Source organism: Danaus plexippus, chromosome 4 (assembly GCF_018135715.1).
Source record: "Danaus plexippus chromosome 4, MEX_DaPlex, whole genome shotgun sequence".
Taxonomy (NCBI): Eukaryota; Metazoa; Arthropoda; class Insecta; order Lepidoptera; family Nymphalidae; genus Danaus; species Danaus plexippus.
This window is the reverse complement of record NC_083538.1, coordinates 9,067,515-9,092,711: the sequence shown is the minus strand read 5'-3', so window position 1 is coordinate 9,092,711 and position 25,197 is coordinate 9,067,515. Positions and strand designations below refer to the sequence as shown.

The 25,197-nt window shown below is 39.8% G+C and overlaps 1 protein-coding gene across 8 annotated transcripts in view; it reads right to left on the bottom strand.

Annotated features, from left to right (window-relative positions):
- The window catches only part of LOC116768503 (silk gland factor 3-like), a 93,625-nt gene that overhangs the window by 10,549 nt on the left and 57,879 nt on the right, over positions 1–25,197 (bottom strand). For 7 of the 8 annotated variants that reach the window (XM_032659237.2, XM_032659236.2, XM_032659240.2 and 4 more), the window contains one exon: positions 22,966–23,025. The exons of the other annotated variant lie outside the window; for it this stretch is intronic. In XM_032659237.2, coding sequence (XP_032515128.1) covers positions 22,966–23,025 — 60 coding nt within the window. The remainder of the gene's footprint in view (positions 1–22,965; positions 23,026–25,197) is intronic. 8 annotated transcript variants of the gene reach the window in all.

Sequence of the window (25,197 nt, the reverse complement as noted above, 5' to 3'; positions counted from 1 at the left end):
AATATTATTAATTTGGGTTTTATTGAGAATAGGAAAATGGAGGTTGACGTAAAATCTGTAATAATTTATAACTGGCCAAAGTAAATTTATATAAAATGTAGAAAATTAAACAGTTAAGAAAATGAACGAACGGCCGAGAGTGGAAACACGGCGGGTGGTGGAGAAGGCAGGAGGGGGGGGGAGAGGAGGCGAGGAAAAGTACTGATCGATAGCTCGTGCAGCTGCAGTTACAGTAAAGGCAGCCGTAACGCTATTATTAATTAATCAGATGTCCGACGTAATCGAATCATAACAAAGTAGGTATTAGAAAGCACCGCCTGTGAATGTACTATAAATACTTTCACACTGTTATAATAAAGGTTCAGGTGCCCTCGGGAAGGGAGCTGAACAATAAGCCGTATGTAGAACAGCCACTTGTCGTATTTAAATTCAACAAGTGTCATAAAAAACTCCCTCGGGCCCGCGACGTGCACCACTCTATGTAGTTAACCCTTTAAAAAACGAATCAACGTGTGTCAGGTGGGGCCGAGGGGACTCCGCCGCCCGGGATGCTCAATGTAAATTTATGTAAATGCCCCATCTACATACATTTACATAGAACTGACGGCGGACGGGATTGGAGCAGCCGCTGGCGGCGAGAAGGGGTCGGGGGTTGGGGGTCGGAGGAGCGGGGGGTGTCACCGCGAAAGGGTTGTAGTGATTTATAGAGCACGGCTACAGCCGTGACATCGGCGTCTCGCGTCACGGGTTTAATTTAAAAAGCGATGATAAACGAGGTGCGGCTGGGAACGGTCGCACGTGGCGGCCGACCAGCTCAGTGACAACGGCGTCTGAATGAACCATCCCGGCTGACATTAGATCTAGAGAGAGGAGAAGCAATCAGGGCGGTCGTTAAATAAAATATATAGGCAATAAAATTAATTTAAAATTTGATGTGAACCTATTAGGATCCTAAACTTATCGTGGTCGCCGCGCGTTGCGACAAACATGTTTGTTTTTAATTTAAAATCATTCTTTGTATAGTAAACTATTAATTATGTATTCATCTTTTATAAGCTAGTCATCTGTTCCTCCTAAAAGTAAAGCCCATTTTGGACAACTGAAAGGCACGTCACGTCGATAGTTTTAAAAGACTGTACCTGTTCTGTGTGTAGGATATAACAATTCAATAAAATGTTTGCTATGTAAGAGAGTCAGTCGTATTATAATGATACTCGTAGGTTCATATGCTTCGTTCCCACGAAAGTCCATGCGTCGTCCCCGCGGGCTGCCCGGACTCACTAGTCGGAGGTTCGTTATGAATTTATGACGGTCAACAGTCACGGCGAGGCAAACAGTAATATTAGGTAGCAGTCGTCAAACAGAGCAGCGGCAAACAGTGCGATTGTTTGCCTAGAACACACAATGACCTCCCTCTCCCCTTCCCTCTCGCCTCCGCCCTGGGCCAGCCTTTCCGTCCTCGGCGGGAACGGTGACCTCCGACCTTCGTCCCCGGAGAGAGGACGCAAATCAAATTCTTGTAAAGCCACTCAACGGTGAGTGGGCGACTAATTCGACAGAACCCGAAATGACCGAAATAAATTTTGTGATTGAAGAATTTCTTTTTAAGAGATGAATTAAAAAATGTTAAAAATATATAAAATTATTTTTAACACTGGAACGTGAACAGATGCCTGCAGTACGAAGCCCATACGACTGTTATCCGCGACTAAACTGTCACAAAATTGATTATTTATACTACAAATGTTCGTCGCAGCAGTGAGGGATACTAAATAACCAAAATTAAAAATCAGTAAGACATAGTAATAATATATAATGTAACCTACATCATAAGAAGAGGCAGAGATCGGTTATTGGCGGACATTTGAAAGAAATGATTGAGTCTATTCGAATCTTGCTAAGATACATAACAACTGAGTACTACAGTGTGTACACGGAAACGGATATTGACATTGGAGACTTTTAATACTGACAGCTGTATTTAGTATCATTTAATGGATATTGAAGGTACAGCAAATTTTAAAACCCTTTCATTGCCATTGTGATCCAAAAGTGGCCAAAAACGAAATCGAGTTCGGAAACGCGTGCGGTGTTAGCGGGCGGCGAGCGGCAGCTGCGCACGCGCTACACCCCTTCACACATACACACACACACACACACACACACACACACACACACACACACACAAAACACAGCCTCCTATCATTCACAAAAATTGTTGACCTTAATCACAATAATGGAAATTGATAGTGACGACAATTTAGTTAATGATTGTGGAGTGAGACAGCCACCCCCACCACCACGGCCTTCAGCAACACCACCGTGACTGTCCTCATGGACAGTCATGGGCTCGTCCCACGTACTCCTCTATTGATAACAGTAGTCCTGCTTCTCACTACTACTATCAAATGCATATTTCGCATCCCCGAACGTTTAACATTTAAATATTGTATTTTTTCTTAAGCCACATACTTGAACAACGTTTTCATGGGTGAGCCTCCTGTAATGTGTAACTTATATGTTCAAAGTTAATAGTAAAATTGTTTTATTCCAATACTGTTGGTCGGACGCCACGAGGACACCCTCGGGAGCGTGTTGGAAGAGAAGCGGTGACGCGTGTAGCGGACGGGAGAGAGGAACACAGATCAAAGCGGACCCCGAGGTGATGCTGCTCAGTACTGATGATGATGTCGTCAACAGAACATCTACCTTTCCACTGTGATACTTGTAGTTTCACTTACAATTATAGATTTTAACTAAATAAAAACGGTATATGTACCCACTACCTACGTCTCGCAGGAAGTTTGATTCATCGCAGTCGTTGTTGGTACTCAGCGTCCAATATATATTTTATTCATGAAACAAATAATGATTTCACGACTCATCCAAACCGCAATGTTTCTTAACGGTTCACGTTTAAATTAAAATGATTTACATCTTTTAATATTTTTTTTAAATAAAATGTCCTTTCCTTGTTTTTTAAAGTAATGATCGTTTTTGTTGGCGCGTCGCGTCGCGTTGCGCTAACGGCTCACTGATTGCCCACAGTCGAACTCGACCCTACTTTAGACTCCCGACTCAGAAGCGCAATACGAATGCCCTTGAATAAGATCCTTCAATCGCTGCTTTTAGACTTTAGGGACGTAATAGGTCCGAGTAGAATATTATACCATTATAGACTATACATTGAAGTTAATCATTATTGTCGTAAAAGTTTCATACTTACATAGATGTACCTAAGTAAATAAGAATAATAGCCACATATCTGGGGTCACGCCACAACGCGAGTAGTAGTCGGCATTACCGTTAACAACAAACTAAGCTCGTTTTCAGCTCAAAGTATCGCGCTATAATTTTATATTTCTCAAAATCATTATATAGAAGATAATTTCGACTTAGCTCTGAATTAAGCTAAAGCGTAACTCTAACAAGATCACGTTCTAGTCGTCCGTCCGTCCGTCCGTCCGTCCGTGCGGGCGTGTGTGTATCAAGTATTTAATTGTTCCTTTAATAGAGTTGAATATTTCGCTAGAGAAATATTTTGTAAATGAACTATTTATTATAAGTATTTCTCAGAGACAATATAATCATTTGATCCGTTCCGTAGGAAACCGTCTAGTTAAAGCAACACTTGGAGCAGCACCTACTCGTTTCTTTACTATTAACACAGATACACTCACATCAGGTCTCGGAAAGTAAAGTGTACTATTATATCATTGTATCGGTCGATAATGATGAAAGTAATCAGCAACATGTCGAGTTATAAATAATATTATATACAAATGGATCCCATTCTAAACCTGCAATGTAACTTCCATCAATTCAAGGTTATCCTCTTGTATCAGGATCGGTTATAAAATCAGAACAATTCATTTTTTTTTCGTGTAATGTTTACTATTATGTCGGTGTGTGTATATTCGCTCGTGTACTGTGTGCCTGTGTGTGTGCGCACGTGCACATCTCGCGAAGGGTTGCGCGCGCGGATGACAGTTGAGACAATACGCCACCCTTCACCGGGGGTACACGGGGGTACCCGGGGACACGGCGCGGTAGGTTTTTTACATGTTTTATAAACGACTACATACCGGGTTGGAGCAGACTCCGGCGGGGCACGCGGGGAGCAGCGCCCGAGGGGCGGAGCTTCGCCTGCTTTGCATACCGCGCATCACACACAGACACACACACACACACACACAGGAATGTTATTCTATGAATGTCGCTAGTATCTCGTTGTAGGCATGACACGGAGACTCCAACCAGTAAATTAACACTATAATTGTAACTCTACTGAGCAAGCGGCTTTATTTTTGACATTCTGAGGCCGAAGTTCCAGAAACTTAATCGATTTGAAATGTCTCGTTGATCAAATACAAATGATATTGAAATTACATCGTGAAACATGTCAGACGTATCGGAAACACAATCAAAAGGATCCGTCACTGAAGCTGTAGATACATACGTCGTTACCAGACAACGTGACTGTAATGATACCTCTACTTCAATCATTTATTAACATACATAATATATTTTGTAAACAAAGTTTTTATAGAAAAAAAAATAATAATAATGAAGAGGAATGTAATATAACAACGAAGTGCGCAAAGATAAGCATTGACTCGACGTCTCCGAGGTGTTCATGTTAACAGCTACGTTACTTTCCTTTGAGCAGCTCCCAGTGGAGTGTGACGGCGTTTTAATGTTTTTAAAGTGAACGATGATCACGCGTATTACTGCCATCACAGAGACGACACAGTTTTCATAGACATTTATATGGCTCGATGAGAAGGACGTGATTGTTATCATAAATAAATTACTATCACATTTTAACGAATCTTTAACAACCTGCTTTACTCATATTCATAATTAGCTAGTTACGTACATATTTTCATTCTTACAGATTAGAATATATGTGTAGCTGGTTAAAGCTCGGCTAGATTACTTTACGACCTACAATAATGCCGCTAATATAATTTAAATATTCGATGAACATGTTGTATAAGCAACGTATCATTTCTGTACTCGTATTACTCCAGTTTATGTTACAAATGACTGGTTTTTGGAAAGGAATTAGTTTGTTTGTTTATTGAAAATCTGAACACTTCAGAATACATCGAAGGATACGATAAAAATGTGTGTAATCATCAATCATGGCTGGAGGACCTGATGATGTACCATCACTTGCGACATTCACTGGGTCAGTAGAGACGATGCGACTTCTATTGTTTGATAACGACTTGGCGTCGCACGTTTACTTAACAAATGCAGCTGATTTTGGATTTTTTTGTCAAAAAGCCGTTATTTTACACATAAATCTCACCCTTCCAACTTTTCAAATTTCAATATCCCCTTCGAACAATGCATTCATTCGCATCGTGTTTTTTACGATACTACGATTTTTTAAATATATGGGGTAATGCATTTTTTATTGCAGAAATCGCAAGCTTTTAGATGAGAAGCGTTCGTTATTCCTTCCCACGGCCGGGAAATGGGTCAGGCATTGTTATGTTCCGACATTTTTGCGTTAAAAAAGAGATTTCGGCGGAGACGCGGGCTGCGACCTGTCGCCTCCCGCCGCGGCCGCGCTCCCCTGACACACATTTTAGGGTAACAAAAAATCACAAGAATTAAGTCACAGCTTGCGTTACAGTTTTCTCAGGAATTGCAAGTTTTTTCACAAAAAATAAATGTAATGCGGCGTGTAGTACAGGAGGCTGGTGGAAGTTCGGCAAGGGTTGCTTCCAAGACATCTGTAACTGGTTACTTTACTTTATAACAAATAAATTTAGAGGACAAGAAAGGGTCGAGATTCACGAGGGCTGATTTGGAGCGCGGTACGCAATAAAATGATAAGGTAAACAAACGGGGGGGTGGGAGGTTTCGGGAGGGGCGGGAGGGTCGACGGAGATTACCTCCGTTTTAACGCGTGAAAGATTTCAAAGGCGGTCCGGCCACTTCACAAATAATCTATCAACATCTCGTCCGCACTCACCGGAGGGCGCAAATTCGATTCCGACGAAGATTGGAGTGCATATTCAGCTAACGAAGTTAGTCCGATCGACCGAACGCGTTCGTGACAAGAGTGCCTTCCGCTCTCTGCCGTCCACCGTCCGCCTGCCACCTACCACCTACAACTGCCCGACGACCACCGACCGCTGACAGCCACCCGACTGTCCGTTAACAACCGACAGCTACCTGCTTTAAAACTCGAATGAAAACAGCTCGACGAGACACCGCTTCAATGACATCAATGGACATGCACTTTACCTCAATTTACACTCGGACCATGTCGCTCCCTCACTTAATTTCAAAACGAGAGTTATTGAATATACTGAATGATATTAAAATGACTTTACGGGTCTTCAAAACGTTTGTTATAGAGAATCATTTTCTATTGAACTCTGCATTTTAATTAATCAATTTACTGAAATATTAAAATCAATTAAAAAAATAATATGTGGTAATCTACTGTATGGCGGTCATCACGATGTTCATGTTAACATACCCGTGAAATACATCAAACGAGTTTGTTGTTTGATGTTTCGTTTTTATCGTGTGTCATTATTGTTTTTAAAATACTTTAAGTTTAGAAACAAAATCAAACAGGTGATATAAATGGTCCCTATATTCATATTTGTAGACGATGAACTGATCTTTTCTTTTTAGATTAAAGGTGGTACTAACAAAATAACAAAACCATATCGTCTAACGTGCCAAGTTATCTGAATGATTAAAATAATTTCCTAAATCATTGAATATTTAATTTGGTATGAATATCGTATATTTCTGTATATTACTGTGACCCGACCCTGATGAACGATACGCGGCTAACAGTGCGCGCCTCCGTGCGTCGTACCTACTTACTTCCTGACAGACACACACGCACACAGGCACGTCGCATCCGCGATCCGTCCGACAATGAACTGATGCTTTATCATATACTATAATGAGGTTATGAAGAGAAAATATTAAAATATCGCATTTCCCCTCTTTCATATACCTGTAACGGTTCGTGTCGGAAGTACAGATTTCTTTTTGTTAAAAAGCTGTATTATGCTTGAGTATCGTCCTATCTGGTGGTAGGTAGAAGTGAAGTCGTCCATAATGCTCGCTTTATCCTACTAAATGCTTATTCCCTTTAGCCTTGAGAACATTCAAAAGGTAAGTGAAAGGTAGGGAAGTGGAAGGCATTACACTGTTTCTGTTATTTTACTATACGCATAAGGAGGGAGGAAACTTCGCGCTTCGTCCAAATGCCACAAAGATCAACAACAAAAGAATGGAGACCCACTGGTGCTAATCGGCTGGTTAAAAGGAGTCAGAGGAATTAAATTGTGCAGTTCTTTCGCACACCGTCCAGAGGAGTTCATATGAAGTAACGAGAGGTTGACCATTTTACGCCTGTAATCATGACTGACAAGATTCACTTGAACTAACTCGTAGTCACCAGCGAGCCTCTATTCTATGGAGACTAAAGCCGTGAAATGACATTTTGCAGCTCCTGCCAACGTATTAGTAGCACTTTAAATATGAATATCTATGCTTTGTAAAGGCAAAAAAACTGTTCCTGAACTTAAGCTAAATCGTCGTCTATTTGAGGGGATACAGAGTTTACTTATAGGTACTTGAGCTTTAAACTTAATTAAATAAGTCAAGTTATTGCACAATATCTCAACACATTATATCGGTGACGGTGTTCACCATGACTTTGAAGTGAAAAGAGAAATTTGTATTTTTAGATGGCTTTAAATAATACACAATTGTCGTCTCCCCAATGGGAATCTGCCTGAGGTGTGCCTGAATATACTCAATAATTGCTACTCTTACCAAATTTATCAAATCCGGACTGGTCCAAAACTGGAATAATACCAGGTTGAAACTATGAGTTACCATAGACACCAGGTAGTAGCAGTAAACATAAAGTGGTTCAGAAGTCAGACCCCTGAGAAACGTTTGCTTTGACGGCCCTTGCACTATAAGTAGACATTAAAAACTTCTTGCATAACAAGATCAGTCATAAAATTAAAAAATCCACACACTTGCATCCGGGACTACGACATAGTAAGAAAACTTATCAATAAAGCTTTCATAGCACACCCTGCGGAAAGCTTTTAATGCGTCAAGTGAAATGTCAGGAGCTTCACTTCTAACACCGTCCTGAAACTTACGAATTTTCTTTATAATCATTTTTTTCAATATGTTATATTTAAGATAAAACAATTTGAGACTAAACAATACTCCTGTTTTGAGTTTTATAAATGATCTCCCGAACGGCTTCAAAAAGTAGATGTCGACTTTTCAGCGACAGTTATCATGCAGTCGGTGTGTGGACAGCTTGCTGGCGGCGTGCGGGCGGCGTGCGGGCGGCGTGCGGGCGGCGTGCGGGCGGTGTGCAGTCGGCGTGCGCGAGGTGTGCAGCGGACGGAACGATACAGTGACAATGATATTACAATTATAGTTCTCATCGTCGTCCGATCTTATCCGGTGTTAATTGCTATTCGCTCGCGGAGTCTCTGCACACCGACATGCACTTTAATACCAGCGTGTTAAGAATGAGAATGGCGTGGTATGATGACGCGTCTACACTGTCATGCATATTTACATCCGAGTGTGCGTCTGTTTTGTGTGGGCGTCTGTGTGTGTGACTGTCTGTCCGTAATGCTTTCTCCGCAATAAGAACTGTAATCCGGTGGTATCAGTAGATCGCGTGCTAATATCACGAAGTAGGAATAAACCGACGCTACCCGTACGTGCTCTATATCAATATGAAAAGTGTTGTTTGTATTGTAATAAAGCATTCAAAATTAATGTATTTGAAGAACTACAGCCTATTCATTCTAATACATTTTTGTAATAATTATCTAAGCGTTCTTATTCTGCGTCACTGGTGTAGCTTTATCGCTTAAAAAAATTAAGTTATCGAAATGTTATTGTTCCTGTAGATCAGAAAACGAACGATTTTATTAAAGAGGCATGCGATAAATTATAAAGATAGTATATTTATTAAATGCAAACAAAGACATCTAAATAAATACACAAACAGCGGCCGCGCTCTCCGCACAATACGCAGTCTTTGTAGACTGAATGATTCAATATAAAGATATCGACAATCATCAAAAGAAAACTTATTTCATATTACAATAACACAATAGGTTCTTTTGCCGCATCGGTCGTCCGTCGTCTTGGCGTCGTATCGGCATCGTGTCGCTATCCTAACGCTTCCACAAACTTTATGAAGAAGATTTAGTTGACATTATATTGACATGGATCTGGTACTTCTTTTTAGTGTCTAGGTCTCAATAAAATACATGTTAGGGACAAAGAACAACAGTCCAACACTTAAATGAAAGTAATATTTTTCGGATAACTACGCGTATTTTATTATTTTAAAAACTACATTCTCCCGACGCGACGTTTCAGTTACTTAGCAGACACCGTGATCCGGGCAGACGAGATGTGAATTCACCGAAACATCGCGAATACGCGAATTGATCCGAAAAATATTACTTTCATTTAAATTAATACTCGCGAAAGTCTTTGATCTCATGAATAGTCCAACACTGTTTGTAAAATCTTCTTCGAGCAGTACACATCAGCTTGATCTGAATAAAACGGCCACATGATAGTTTATCTGGCCTTAAAATGTTACGTTATTTTTTATAAAATCAGCAATCCTTTACATCTTTCGTATAAAAGCCTTCCATGTTCGCCAAATAACAATAGGTAGTACAAATTAACCGGAACTGTCTTGTTCGTAGTCTTGTCACTCTGTGCTCCCTTAGGACGATAATGATAGTAACGGTGGAGGTGATGTCGAGGGTGAGGCAGCGGGTGCGGGGGAGGGAGACTGTTCTTGTGATCGAATCACGATCGTTAATCGCACGCGCCGTCCGACCGCCGCGCGCGGCCGACGGTATTAATGTAGCGGGGAGCCGGTCACGAGCGCGCCGCCAATGAACAGATATTGAGATTTGAATACTAGATAATTAATATCGCTTTATTAGCGATGGAAATAACGATTTATGAAGTTATTAAACTGTTTGTGAGGCCTCGTCAAACGCACCGCCGAGCGCTGTCATGAGATACGACGACCTCGTCTTTACCTTGGCATCGCCCTCGACAGCTTCACAACTAAAACTATATTTCTGTAAAGTTTTGACAACATTCATTAACCTGCGAATCGTCGAGTACGTTTCGATTCTAACATAACGCTGAATGCTTGCTGGGTGCACTGTGTGCGTGTGCGTGTGCGCGTGTGCGCGTCCGCCGAACTGAGACGTACTGCGTGTTATAATTCTGCCACGTTGAGTGCTCCATACTAATGAACATCACACACTTTGTTTGTCACACACACACACAAACTGTGTGTGTGTATATGTATGTTTGAGTTCTGATACTACACTGATACGGATCTGTCGTGTTCCGGCCAGGCGAGAGGGGAGGAGGTGGAGGTGTGCAGGCGCCACCAGACAACTATACCCTTCAGGTAATTTGCGATAACATCAGCTACGTAGTATTTGAGAACTTTAATGTCAATGATGCGTAGAGATGCTCTTCTCATGCAACGTATAAACATCACATGTTTATGGCACATGGCGTACACGACTTTCATATTCAATGTCATTTCATAATTAGTAATAATTGGCTAGTTTTCATAGAATTTTAAGAATACTCGCATATTGGCATTTGTTACAATAGAATTGAAGCTTTTGATAAATTATTAAATTGACATCAATGGTACCATCCGCATTCAAATGAGATAAGATCATCGAGCCTCAAACGGACGCTGCGAGATATTGAAGAAATGATTCGACTCTTCTGAGAGTTTGGAGCCGCGGCGTCTTTACTCCGTAGTCACTTAGACAAAGAGCGGGTATTAATTTATTATCTTTGTTAATAATCGTTGGACCACCGTTACCGTTATCATTATCATTACAATTTCATTTAGTTTCAGTTGGGATCATGGTCCGTTCCGTCCCGTTTCGTTCCTATCACGGCATTGAATATTTGCCACTGTCATTTTAACGACGGACCAAGGAACATTTTACTGATTTGATAATAAATACTGTATTTTTTGCAACTGCTTCACTTACTAAGGGTTTGTTATTAGAATTGTTTAATTATCTATAATCTCATTTTTTGTCACGATATCTAAAAATTATAAATTTGAAAACAAGTTCATTTAAGGAATGCCGCGTCGAATGTTTTCCTTGCGTTGCGTTTGCCGCGCTCCAGTAAAAGATCATCTAATTAGATCTTATTTAATGAACCACGAATTCTAAATATCAAACCTTGAAAGGATGGACCCCCCTCCCCCTCCTTTGAGGTTCAGTTGTCCAAGCGCCGAAAAGCAGCGAAAGAATTCAAAGATTTAATAAACAGGGTTAGTGTAGTTATGAGAGAAATATTAGAACAAAAAGAACAAAAATTTTGGTAATTCTATAAAGGAATTATAAGTGTTAAAAAACTGGTAAGAATTGTATAGATTTCAATAAGAAACTTGTAGAAATCTGATTTGAATCGTTTCTGCTTCTACCTACTAGTTGATTTCGTTTTCGGCAGCCTCGTTTCAATTAGACTCTATAGTGGAACGTGAACACCGCCTCGTCTAGTCAGACCACAATACATGTTCCAATAAGCTCCGACGTCTTTAATCCACGCGGTGTGATCTTTTGTTTGTTTACCAAGTCACTTCGTTTAATTAGCCTGCATCATGGCGCGGCGCTGTCTGCCTCTAATTATATCGGGTAAAGAGTGAACAAAAACATTACTATCATATAAAATGAGCTCCACACTCCTCAGTGTACTGAGCGGGAGTTTAAACGCGCTGTTCGCGGGAGTTTTTGTGTCCGTGTACGTGTGTGAAAGAGTTGTCTAAATAAACAATGATATACACATCAGTGGCACCTCGGTTGCTTCGGAAGAACGAGTGTCGTAAAGGACGAATGATCCGTGGATTTAACGAACGAGTACTTAGTAGAGCAGACTCGCTTAATGGATTAATGTTTGAAAGATAAAGTTATTGAATAGAGAAACTAGGATTTGACGTTAGAAACAGATTACAATACAATTGTTAAGTAAGCAGGAACTGAAAAAAAGACATCATTAAAGTTAATAATGCAAAATAATAGTGATAATAATAATAACGAAAATTATTTCCATAACGATGTAGACGGTGAGGTGTTGTGATCAATGTCGGTCCACTCCACGTCGTTACTTTTCATGTACATTGGGCAGTACACGTAACTTATAATATGCTTATTAAATTAGTGAAGTAAACTATGTTTTGATGTTTCGAGTATTCTAGTTGGAATTATTTATTTACTTAACATTACACCCATGCTGAAGTATTCTCAAAACCCAAAACATATTTAGACAGGAAGTTGTCAATTTTGACATTTGTAAAGTTGCGTGAACCGAGGTCCGCTTCCTCTGAGTGACCTTAAAGAACGTGTTTGTTTGTTCTCAGGGGAATATAATTTGTTTATGAGAGGTGGTAACAGTATTGCGTGAGTGATTCCTTTTCTAAGTCACGCATGCCATTACACCGGTCCTATGAAACAGTAGCGTGATGCCTCGCACATGTAAATATGATATGCGAGGCGAGCTTTTCGTCGACGTCTCACTTTTAATACGAACAATAACTCAGGAAGACATTAAGCGTGTACTCATTTTCCTTATGAACTCCGTTTCTACCGTTGCTCGCACTCGACCATATACGTGACTCCGATCCTAGGACCCCTGTTACTTAAACGAACATTAAATATTCATTCTCTTCTTGAGACTATAAAGAAAGATTACCGCGAATCATTAATAAAGCGCTGCCAGCGACCTCCCGCAGCCAGCCGCGGGGATCGTTGCATCGTGATTACCACTTAATAAAGATATTAAAGGATATGTTTAAAAATACATTCTGTTAAATTTTAAGTAAACATTACGTGCCTATATAAGAAGTGTATGATGGTTTGGATGTTCTGAAGGGCTGGATTGCTGAGTGACGCCAGTACGAATGTAACATGAAGATTGACAAACCGGCATTGGTTTACCGAGACTGGTGCATGAGGCCCGTGTATGACGCTGCTGGACCGGCGGTTCCCACGGCGGTGTATTAAATCACATGACGGACAAATTGTCGGTGGCGTCGCTCCATCACGCGACAGCTCATGGAGCTTCAAGTAACCGACCGAGGGCTTATTTATATTTACTTCGGCATTGTTTGATGATTAAATTATTGACTTTAAAAACAAATGGCGCCATCTCGACTTAAGGACAGATAACTAAAACATTTTAATTCTTCTATGTTCTTAAAATGATAAACAGGAAAAAGTCATTTATTATCAGCGTTCTATTTAAAATAACTGTTTAGAAAATTTTGTATTTCGGAGGACAAAGTCAAGTCGTGTGTCTAATACCGGAGTGCAGTACAAAAATAACCAATTGATTGGGTTTTTATGGATGGATTGGCAGGACCGCTAGGAATCCGACCGTCGGGGTCCGCGCGGGCCCCGCACCTCTACAGGACCCCAATTTGAAATTTAGATAAGCGGAATAAACGCTCGCCCTCGGAATGCGTTTGCGAGGCGAGGGCCGGGGACCGGTGACTACGGCATACTAGGCTTTAACTGAGAGTATGCTTCAATGTACTAACGTGGCCATTAAAATGTTTGCAGATAAACTAACGAAGTCGGCAGTTTTGTGAAAAAAATTAATTAAACCATAAAAAATAACTATTATTTCTGTTTCTCATACTTTTAATACATTCGTCGATGTCTGATCGACATAAATTGTTAGACTTAGGTAAATGTTTTTGCAAAAATTTCTTTTGCAATTTAACTGTCTGTTGTTGATACAGATCGATATCTCAACGACTGCCTTGCTGATAATCAGCTCACTGAGAAGACAATGTGACGGAGGGGAGGGAGGAAGACGACACAAAGCCGTACACTCCGTAGCCGTACATGAAGCTGATGAAGACACGCTCATTGAATTATAATTGATAACATTTAAATATCCCGCGAGTGTCGCTCGCCACTCGCACTTGTACTGAATTAAATGTTAAGTCTGTCCTGTAACACCTTTTGTCATTGTGTGACTCGGTTAGTTGTCTTGGTATCATATTTTTTATGTGTAATTGTCACTAATAGAATTCCTTGCGGCCAAGTTTTTGAAAAATTACTGTCACTGGATGAAGATTCTTATCGGTATTTTATGTACCAAGAATCTTCAAGAAATTCATTCAAAACGGAATGAGATGAATAATATCCTGGCTACCTTGACCAATAGGACCGATGTACGGCATACAGGATGCCAGCTAGATATGGATCTTTTAGATGATATAGTTTAAACATAGAGGATTCCATCTTGTCTGTTAAATAAAAATAGTTCCTATAGGTGTGTTGGAACTGAAGAGTTAGAAACTTCAGTCCCAATAAGACGTAGGTTTCGTCATTATTTATAACTACAAAAACTTTTGATGTTTTCTATATTACAGATAAAGTTTTCACACTTTTTAAGAATTTCACACAAGAGCTGAAAGAAAGCTGTTTTTATAAATAATGTCACTCACTTTTTAGGCCATTCAATCCTAGGTAGATAATTTAGTACAAAATTTCATACGTCAACTATATCTCAAGGAGATCTAATTGGTAGATCACACCGAGATACCGCTCTCTGGTCACACGCAGATTCTCGAATTAAAAACACTACAAAAGGATTCTAACGTAATAATTCAAGGTTTGCTTCGCTGCCTTCCAAAAGTTGATATAATTCGTAGATAGTCTTTTTGTTAAAATTTTTTGCATACTTCTGTATTAATTTCCTAATTTAAATTTTTGAGATAAATTACCATAATTGTGATGAAATAATAAGCATACTCAAAGATTATCGGGTCAGTGGACGGCGAGTGCACATCTCATTAAAACATTCAAATTAATAGAAAACGGCTCGTCAGGTAGCACTCGTTATAATTAGCTTCATTTAAATTAAACCGAATTAATTCACACAATCTAATTTTGTTTAAGAAAGCTTCCCATGTATTAAATCAATAGTTATTATGAAGCAGCTATATATACACTTCCCCCTCCCTGCTTTCCTTGGCTTTTTATTTAGGTTTTACTTTTTCACAATAAACGATTAACAGTGACAGTCAACAATTACTAAGAGGGAATTGGACAAACGCAAGGAAATTCATTTAATGTTAAAATGGTTTGGAAATAGCCTTTTAAATTACGTATATTAATGATCTGTATTTGTGTTTGTTTATTTATGCAGATTTACTCCCTGTGCATATTGTGATAAACCATCCCAGGATAAGTCAGAAACATTGAATGCGTCATTGTTATAACCAAAGCGTAATAGATGAATAGAAGGTGAATAGAATTTAGTGAGGAGGAAATAGAAAACCAATTTGGAACATGTTAAAACACTCGAGCGATCCTCGCGAGGGTCCGGCTCCCGGCTCCCGCTCCCGCTCCGACTGCCGATATCCTCTTAGCCACTAAACCTTCTTACTATGAATAGCGTATGAATTGTGTTCAATATACTTTTATCGCTTCGTTTGCAGGAAGCTCATCAAACCTATAAAAATCCCCCGTTCACGTTCTTAGTATCGTAAACGTTTCTTTTAGTATAATATGCAAAACTGCTTCAATTAATAAAGAGATACAAATCAGGTATAATGAATGTCAGTATTATCTGACTACATCTGTTCACGTTGTACGGTTAACATTAATTGAGGCACCGCGCATCTACTACTCGAGGAAGATTAAATTTGTAACAATATTTATAATTAAACGTGTAATGTATATGTGTACGTTGATTATAGATGTGGCCGTGCCGATGTGGACGTCTGTTCGTCGACAATTAGTTATTCAAATTAGACTCGTAAATATCGTAAAGCGGCTGTTTTGATACAACAGCGAGTCGTTAATACATTCTGCTCCACTTCTTTGGTTATTATAAACATTATAAATTAAAGCACGCATCTACACATTACAGTCCATTTGGAGAACGAGAAACACTTTACAGAAAAACTCCCGCCTCGAAAAACAACACAACTGGTTCTGTCTCTGTATTTGTGTTCTAGAAAAGCTTCTTCGACATAAACGAAGACTAAGTCCTGAAACACGAATCAGGTCATGCACTGTCGACGCGACAGAGACAAATATTAAACATGTTGATTTCAGAGAAGGCTGTTTGAATGATTAGATTAATTGATATCATAAGAGGAAAGTGGTAACACCTCAGTGTAATGAATGTCGGAGTGAATGAACTGGGAGTCGAGAACATAGAAACAACGACTGGCTCGTAATTAATGTTGTTCTCATTAATTTGGCTGTTTATAAAACATTTGTTACGGGCGAATTTGTTGTAGAAGAATCAAATAAACTTATAGTTACATATGCAGGTCGCCAGTTCTGTCTTTTTGATTAATGAATTGATGAATGAACGCATTACCTAAATTTTCAGCTTTATAGGTCAGCCAAATGAACTATCTTAGGGTTACCGTTGGGTTGGGTTACCACGGTCCATATCACATACGTTGCAGAAAACGCTATCTATTTGGTGAGATTTTAATAAGAAACTCACGCAGATATCTTCATATCAACGTTTGCCGTCTTCTTGCCAGTTGTGAAACCTTCTATGTGATGTTCAAATCCTGGTTACAGTCAATCCAAACATTGTAATACTGAATCATATAAAAAGTATGGAAACAACTCTTCAATATCAAAAAAACAAAGTTATTCTGTATGTGTGCGATGTGACTAACGTTTAGGAATTGTTGAAAAGACTATTGATTAATGTAAAGGTCAATGAACTTATTAAATAACACGTTTTTAACAAGGTCCTCATATCTTTCTATGTACATCTTGGCCGGAGTGCGAACTGTCATTGCTAATGCACGTCGCTTCGTATTGCGTTTCGCTCCTCGGAGCACGGGAAGGGGAAATTGTTTTACGACACGCACTGACACTGACACAGACGGTGTCACAGACATAGGCACAGACACGGACACAGGCACAAGCACAGGGACAGGCACAGGCGACTATCACAACACATTCACAAACATACGATGAAAGATGAACTAATTCACGTCCTCAAAAGAGATTTATTGTACTAAAGTATTGTAATAAACACAACAGGCCTTGCATGTGTTTAGTTTATTATTGAATTGAGGTAAACGTCGTCAGGCTACTTCATAATAATAACACATGACGTTCCAGTAACGGACCATCAAGTTCCGCTCCCCCGGACCGGTCGAACCCTGATGTTCCGGTGACCTTGACCCGGGCGGCCTCTGCGTGTATGTGTGTGTGTCGAGGCGGCAGGTGGTTGCGCACGCGCCTTCAAATATCAACAAAAGTCAGTAACCCTCGCAGCGAGTCAGTATCATCCATCCCGTTAGTCGATACAATATACTCTAACTATTACGAATTTCGGGAAAACTTAAAACATCGGTAAAGTGATTGAGCGGGTGCGCCGCGGTCGGCTGTAAATGTAGCTTTTTCACATTGAATGCAGATTACCGAACGTCATTGGCGAGAGCGTCTCACTGCTTATTCCAATATAGTTCGTGTGTTTCAGAAACCTTCCAAAAAGGTCGGGACTCAAACTTCACAATATGTATTTACGCTATGGAAGCAGGGCTGACACCCGAGACTCGGTTACGATAAGTCTTTACTAAGAGGGGTCCAACGTTTAAAGTGTATTCTGAGAGTAATATACATTTGTGTAAAAAAGAATGTCATATGTTCTGTTGATAAACCTTGTAATAAATTGTAGTATCAGTTTTGGAAGATCGGTGACACGTTCAGGATTACGTGTGAGATGTCGTTCGCGTTATTTAATGGAATACGAGAGCCGCAGCCCTGACGGGCACGTAGCAGTGCGTGGGAGCGGCGATGTTAATGTACCGCACGTATTCTAATATGGCCTCCCACCACCGCTACCATCACCACCACCATCACCATCGAGATCATTGTCATCACTCGCACCCAATCTCCGCTAATCGGACGCCAACTGTAATAATGCAATATGAGATTCAGGTAACGACATTGTAATGTTTCCGAATCGTAACTGGCGTGTATCACCAGTCGGTATTGTGAAAGTCTAACGACGCCTCCGACTGTAATCAATATTCAATAAGCCCAACGCTCGGACGGCAGGCATTATAAAAACTTATTTATGTTAACCGAAACGTGATTACCGATTAGTAATCTGTTGCCACAACATTATTTTGAACAAACTGCGTTTATTACGGAAGATGTTTATGTCGTTTAACAACGAGTTACGTTTTTCCAGTTATCAGTGAGGGAGTACTATCAGGCGGGTGTCGCATTTCTATAAGGTTACGTTTAACAGCATTGTAACAGAGTCGCGACATTTTAATGATGTCGTTCGGTTAGCGGGAGCCTAACGTCCGTCGCAGGTGTCCGTAGTACAACGGGACCGAGAGCGGAGCGTATAAAGGTCACCCCGAGCTTGCATATGTTACCGACGATAACCTTCTGAAATGCTCGCCCCTACTCGTTCGCTCTCGCTCTTCCTAATAAATCGTAAATCCAAAAGTTTGGCCCCTCTTGGACCGTCCCAATCTTATTCCCTACTACGGTGCTGTCCCTAAAACGTATTGCGTGTTAAGAGCGCGTCGGACGCCGGCCGTCGGCCGTCGGCCTTGCCTTGCCGTGTTTACAGTTTTAGACCCTCTCTTCGATATAAAATCATTTACAATCCCTAAACACGGCTGAGAGTGCACAATTGTGACAGTCAGGTTGTAAAACTCTTAAAAGGTTCCAACATAGAAGGAAATCGGTCTTCATTTATAAATGATATAAAGACCCGTTGTATGTTTTGTGAAGTGGATATTGCGCAAATATGTTTTTATTGTTTTAGATTGTTGTGTTTTAAAAATATTTAAAACAGCAAAACAATAAATTAGAAAGTCGCTCCGCTCGCTTCACGTCTCAATTCGAATGTCTTTTTTTATGGATCGCTTTCTCCGACACAAAGCCCGTCGTAATTGCTTTAACACAGCCCTTATTTAAAAAGAGGAGAATCGTAATCTTGACCATGCACAAACAGTGTAACCGTGAAATATTGCTTTAAAACGCATATCTTTAGGAAAATTTTAGCCGAAAGTAATTTTACAACTTTAAAATCTTACAAATAATAATCGATAAGTATTTTTTTCTCCCCAGTGAGATAAATTTAAAAGTATTCCTATTGACCATGAGACCGTGGTGTAGTGGTGACCACTCACTGTAGTCTATGCGTCAGGGAGAGTCGCGCAGTGAACCGTTGGTGATTACAATGGATTTCGGAGGATTCGGATTATCCCGGTAGATCAGCTTATTGCTTTAGATCGCAATCGGTGCGCTTGCGCATCCACTACACGGCACTTACTGAAAGTAACGGCGAATCAACTTACAGGACGAATGATAACACCTCCACCCTTCACGCAACAACTGAAATGTCAACAGGAGCACAAGGGCTGGAGTAACAGAACCTCACGTGATCAACGCAATTAATATGGAGAACAGAAAGGTCAGGTCATACATGAAACGAAGAGAAGGGAGGTGCGAGCGGAACTCACCAGCGGAAACTTTTATAATAAATATTATTACAATGAAATTAAGTTATAAAACACGAATCGAAATATCGCTGATTAAACTTTTTCGATATAATAGTACGTTTTGTAATAGTGGTATTAACACCTCTTAGGAACGATCATGATACCAATAAGGCGATAATAGTAGTTACTTGGCGCGATGCGGTGTGCTCAACCGTGACGGACTCGATAACAACCAGCCAGTCGTCCGGCCAGTCAGCCGACCAGTCAGTCGGCCAGTCAGCCAGCCAACCATCTTAGCAACGATAAATTGATATTTAATATATTTTGTTACCGCACGTCGGAGCAACATTGAATAACTTAGAATTGAATTTTTTGGTTCTGTTTCCTCGCGATGCTTTTAGGATTTTGTGTTAGAAGCGCAAGAAATTAATTAGTCATAATGATAATATTGTTTTTATAACGTCGGAACGACTAATGAGGCCAATTATCTTACATTTTGAAAGAGCAGCGTACCAAGTAATATTATGAAATATGTAAGGTTTGGTAAATAAATTAACAAAAGATTTTGATATAATACCAATTGATGCCCGATCTGCTAAAGGAGCCAGTAGCGAACAATATAATATCGTCTAAATAGATAGGTCGGGAAACGATTACATGACAGATTCTCGGTTTTTGAAATGATAGCAAAAAGTCGGTACAAAAAATTATTTTGGACGTATGCAAATCCTTTGTTGGAGCTGTAGCGGGGTTTCGTCGACCCTAACGTCTAACGTCTAGCACTAGCGCCTACAATCGCGTGTCTCGTGCGATCATCGGCCAACGACCACCGCAATACAAACGCAATTTACAATATGAGTGCGTTCATAAATTTCAATAGAGACTGGCCCAAATGAACCGCGCCTGCGTCTACTAAGGATTCCCAGAAACTGACAATGCGCTGGTGATAGATTGATGGTGAAAAAAAATACCATTCTTTGATGCTTTTAATTATGAAACATATTCTCCAAGGAAAAAATATAATATAAAGAAATATTATTTATTATTATATATATATTTAATCGGTCATTTATGTAGTCATACCTAAAAGCTACAAGGCCCATAGTTTTATTTATTTTAATAGTAAGGACTTCTCGTTTCACGATACACGTTTGTAAGTTTTCATTCACAACCTACGAGTATTAACCACTAGAAGTAAATCAATGTTTTCATTCATCGTTCTAAGAAATCAAATAAATAAATGAAACATCGTCTTAGGATTTCAAAACGAACTATCTTATTTGTTATAAAAGAATCTATCGGCTATCGGGTCCCACCCGGATACTAAACACACATCTCCTAATAAATCTTCTAAAACCTCATTCAACAAACGAAAGCGGACAATAGCTAATGGAAATAGAAAGAAATATGCAAGCCGCGTTGATCGTTCGCTATTTATCGAAGGTAAGTGAAAAAAAGCTGGCAGCTGTGTAGGCGCAGGTAGGCGACGCGGACGCATGCAAATGTGAGCGCTCCCCGTCGGCACCCTTCGACGACCGATACATTGCATACACATATGGCTTACCGTTACCTATTTTACAGAATCGTCAGCAAAAACTGTTACCGGTTCAGAAAGACGGTTAATTAATACACGGCCAACAGAAACATTCCGCTAGAGGCGTTCAGACGTTCAGCTCCACGAGAGATTATCGTGAAACAAATGCTTATAAATGATTCCATCAATTACCGATAGTATTCCTGTGACTTATAACAATAAGGTACGACGATTACCTGTCGGAGGGCTCGCCGTCCGCAAAAACACTCAAATATTCGAGGGAATATCTCGAGCGAACGATCGCTGGCTCAAGAAAAAATCGAACGTCTTGCTAATGTAAAGGAATGAAAATACTATTTTAACTACCTCTCGATGTAAATCTTTGCTTATTTATTACTCATATTTAAGAGAATCAAAAATTATTTTATGTTACTTTCTTTAAAGAAATTTGAAAGAAAAGTTAGAGAAAAAAAGTTGAACGTTGACTACGACCGGATCCACCCAAGGCCTGTACCGTATGAGAGTACACAGAGGGCCTGGAGTCAGTTCTCGTGAGATCATTGACACGCACCCGATGATGCTGAGTCAGCTCGTCCCGTGGTCAGCGTGACTGGACCCGACCAGGCGGAACAAAACAGAATTTCTTAATGTCTAGTTCTCATACCGTTTTGATAATTTAACTTCTTAAACAACACAAACACGAAATCATAATCGTTTCGATCTCTTAAAAAACAAACTTTCCCAACATCATAAAGTCTCGAGTGGTGAGCTTCATTAATGTTTTTGTGTCTGGATGCCTGGCCGTGATAGTCCTTCTCTCTCGTCTCTCGTCTCCCGTATCCAGCCGCCTGGGAAAGCTTTTTGTCGGTCGGTCTCTGCACTCTCTCGAGCCCGAAATGTCCTCACAAATTTAATCGAATTACAAATGCAACCATTTCACACATCCATCGTCTCTAATTTCGATTCGGGAGTGAATCAATTAAAAATAAAAACGAACTAATTTTAATCTAACTTTCATATAGGAAAAAATATGGGTCAGAATGAGGGGATACTTCGACTTGGAACAAACGACTAAAAGACTTTATTAAACAATATGACGTTAAATTTGCTAGCATACAAAAAGTTGACAACAATGTATCGGTAACGTTAGTTTTATCGAATTATTATATAATATTTGTCCAAACGGTGACAGTCATTAAAGTGACGAACAAATCAAACGTTGAGAGCGAACGTCAGCCGTTCACAATGACATAACACTGAGTTCCGTGAAGCACGCGCGCAACAAAAACCACCAAGTAGACCGGCAGCTACCTACCAGCCCCCCTCCCTTCCCCTTCACCCCCCACACGTCTGCTCCTCCTCCTCCTGTGTACACGTTCGACCGCAGAAGTTCGTTCTTTTTTCATCAACCCATTCATCCCATAATTAACGGAAGCAAAAACTTTCCTAGAGAAAAATTTCAAAGACGCAATGTCACCATTTATCGAAGCAAAAAATGTTTATAAATTAGTTTTAATTTGATCATTTGGTCATTTTGTGTGGAGGCAGTGAATCGTCTCGAGGAGACGTGGTCCATCACGGACGGTCGCTCGGATCACTGACATCACACGGACCTCAAGACTGTAAAGCCTGACCTCGATAAGAAGATAACGTTCATGTAAACGATTGTAACTAAAAACAATAATGTATTCCTTTGATAGGTAGAGCCGCGATCGACGTACGAAATGAAAAACACAGGAAGCCGAAGACCAAACGAACGCCTCGAGGATGACTCTAAAAAACCTAATAAGATAATTTAAGTATCGCGGTCGTAATATTCAAATCAGACGCGATCGATTTGTAATAATGAGCTTTGATTACATACCGTTAAGGTCGAGCATCATTTGTGTGTTGAAGAAGCCGCTGACGTCACCGCGCCCCGACACTGCAACACAAGTATTATAACGTAATTAGTGACGGCTTTCATTGTACACACGGAGAATGTTTGACATTCGACTCTCTGTGCGTCTGTGTGTCCGAATGCCTCCTCGACCTACAGGAGGTAAGATGGCTGTATATTAATAAATATTATAAGTAATGCAACTTGCGTACTCTTTATGAAGTGGTACTGTCGGTATTACAAAATGATAACAGGGTCTCATTACAGAAAATAAAATCCGTCGGCAAAGATATTGAGAGAGTTACAACAGAGCCTTATAAACGTATGTAACCTGCAGAGAGACGGGACACGCCAGGGACGGTGACAGTGAAACAACACTAAGGTATTTTGTGGTATATGTACTGCAATATGTAAGTAAAGTGTATGAAAATGTAACCACATGTTACCCGTGTACCTTCGTGTATCAAAATGAAAGAAGATGCAGCGAAAAACAAAATAAACATTCGTTTGCGTTGTTCGTTATATTTCCGAAAACTTTATTCATTGTCCAAGGAACGGTGGCATATATATAATGTTGTGTGTGAACTCATACAGGAATATAATGTCGTTTGAAAACAGAAGCCCTCGCACAAGCCACAGGACACAGTCAATATTGCAGCAGAAAACAAGATTTGTATTTTACAATTTCACAGGTATACTGAGTATAAAAAAATTATGGCCAGCTTACGTTTTCAAGCTTTCAATAACTCATTACTAAAACTTTTCTGAAATGCATTGAATTGAAGTTTTACAGAGACGGACATGTAGGCTTTGTTATAAACATGGAGACAAATATTAAAAATGGTTAAGATATCTATGTCGAGAAGAATGTGTAGTAGCTACTCGTCACATACAACTGCCAACAATATTAATATTGTATATGTTATAATCTAATACCTATTTATTATCATCAGTTAACTATTTATTAAGCTATACTAGAAATAATATTTCTCTAAATTATAATCGAGAATATTCATTTTATGACAGAAGTCATCTTATTGGTGTACCTAACTGTTTAATTATTTATTTATAGTTTTTACTTCACCGTAACATGTAAACGTGTACGGCACAAACCTAACCACTTGTAACGTAAAGAGCGAGGTGTCGGACACCTCTCAGACATTATATTTATATTCGCATCTTGCCTCGATCGCTCGCTACTAACAATATATACTTAAGTACTTACAGTTTTGAATTTTATTAACATTTAGCATTGAACGAAATAGAAAAATCCCCGCGAACATAATACATTCCATTTAAAGAAAACTAAAGGCGAGGGTCACGTGGCCCGATATACCTAATAGAATTGTTGGACCGACATCAAAGGAATAAGTAATCGACATTCGTTGAGAAATTCTCTATCTACCGTAATCGCACCCGAAAGATAGCATCGTATTAAAAGGAAATAAAAGATAGGGAAATAAACGGGGAGTGGGAAGGATCCTGTTTAAAGTGGATAAGGGATGGACATCACTCAGGAGGCCGCAGTAAATTGTACCGCGTGAAATAGTGTGGTGCGTCGACGGCGGCCCGGGGACGCCGCGGACTTTCGGACCCTCAGACCGGCGGCCCTGGGGAACGAAAGGTCCGACAGACCGACATTAATCCTCCGCCAGGTGCTGCGGCGAATGAAAAACGGTAAGTTCGGAAAATAAACGCGCTTCGGAGACGAGATTCATTTAAAAATATGTCGTGATGAGTTGGATGGCGGGGAGCATGGCGGTTAGTATAGTGGGGAGTACGCACGGACGACGGCAGATAAAGAAAATTTGAAACTTGGCATTCGCTCCCCGACACATGTTTTAACATAAGAATTGCAAAAACCTTTTGTTAAATTCATCGGAAAATAACAAAACTTTCGATAAATAAATATGTATGTATTCAAAAGACATCGTCGGTTGCAAATAAATTAATATCGTTTAAGTTATTACCCACTACACACTACATAGTACGTTGTCACACGTTTATTGTGTTTTTTAGGTCTTGAATGCCTTCATCTGTTGTATATTCGTTGATGACATCTTTCTGCATGTCGTTTTAGTATAAGGGTGTTTTTTTAAGAAAAAAAATCGAAGCGAATCCGATAAATATCTTGTCATATCTTAAAATAATATCGAGTAGCTTATAAAGTAACACGAACAATACGAATTATCAGATTCACTAATTATAAGACATTTT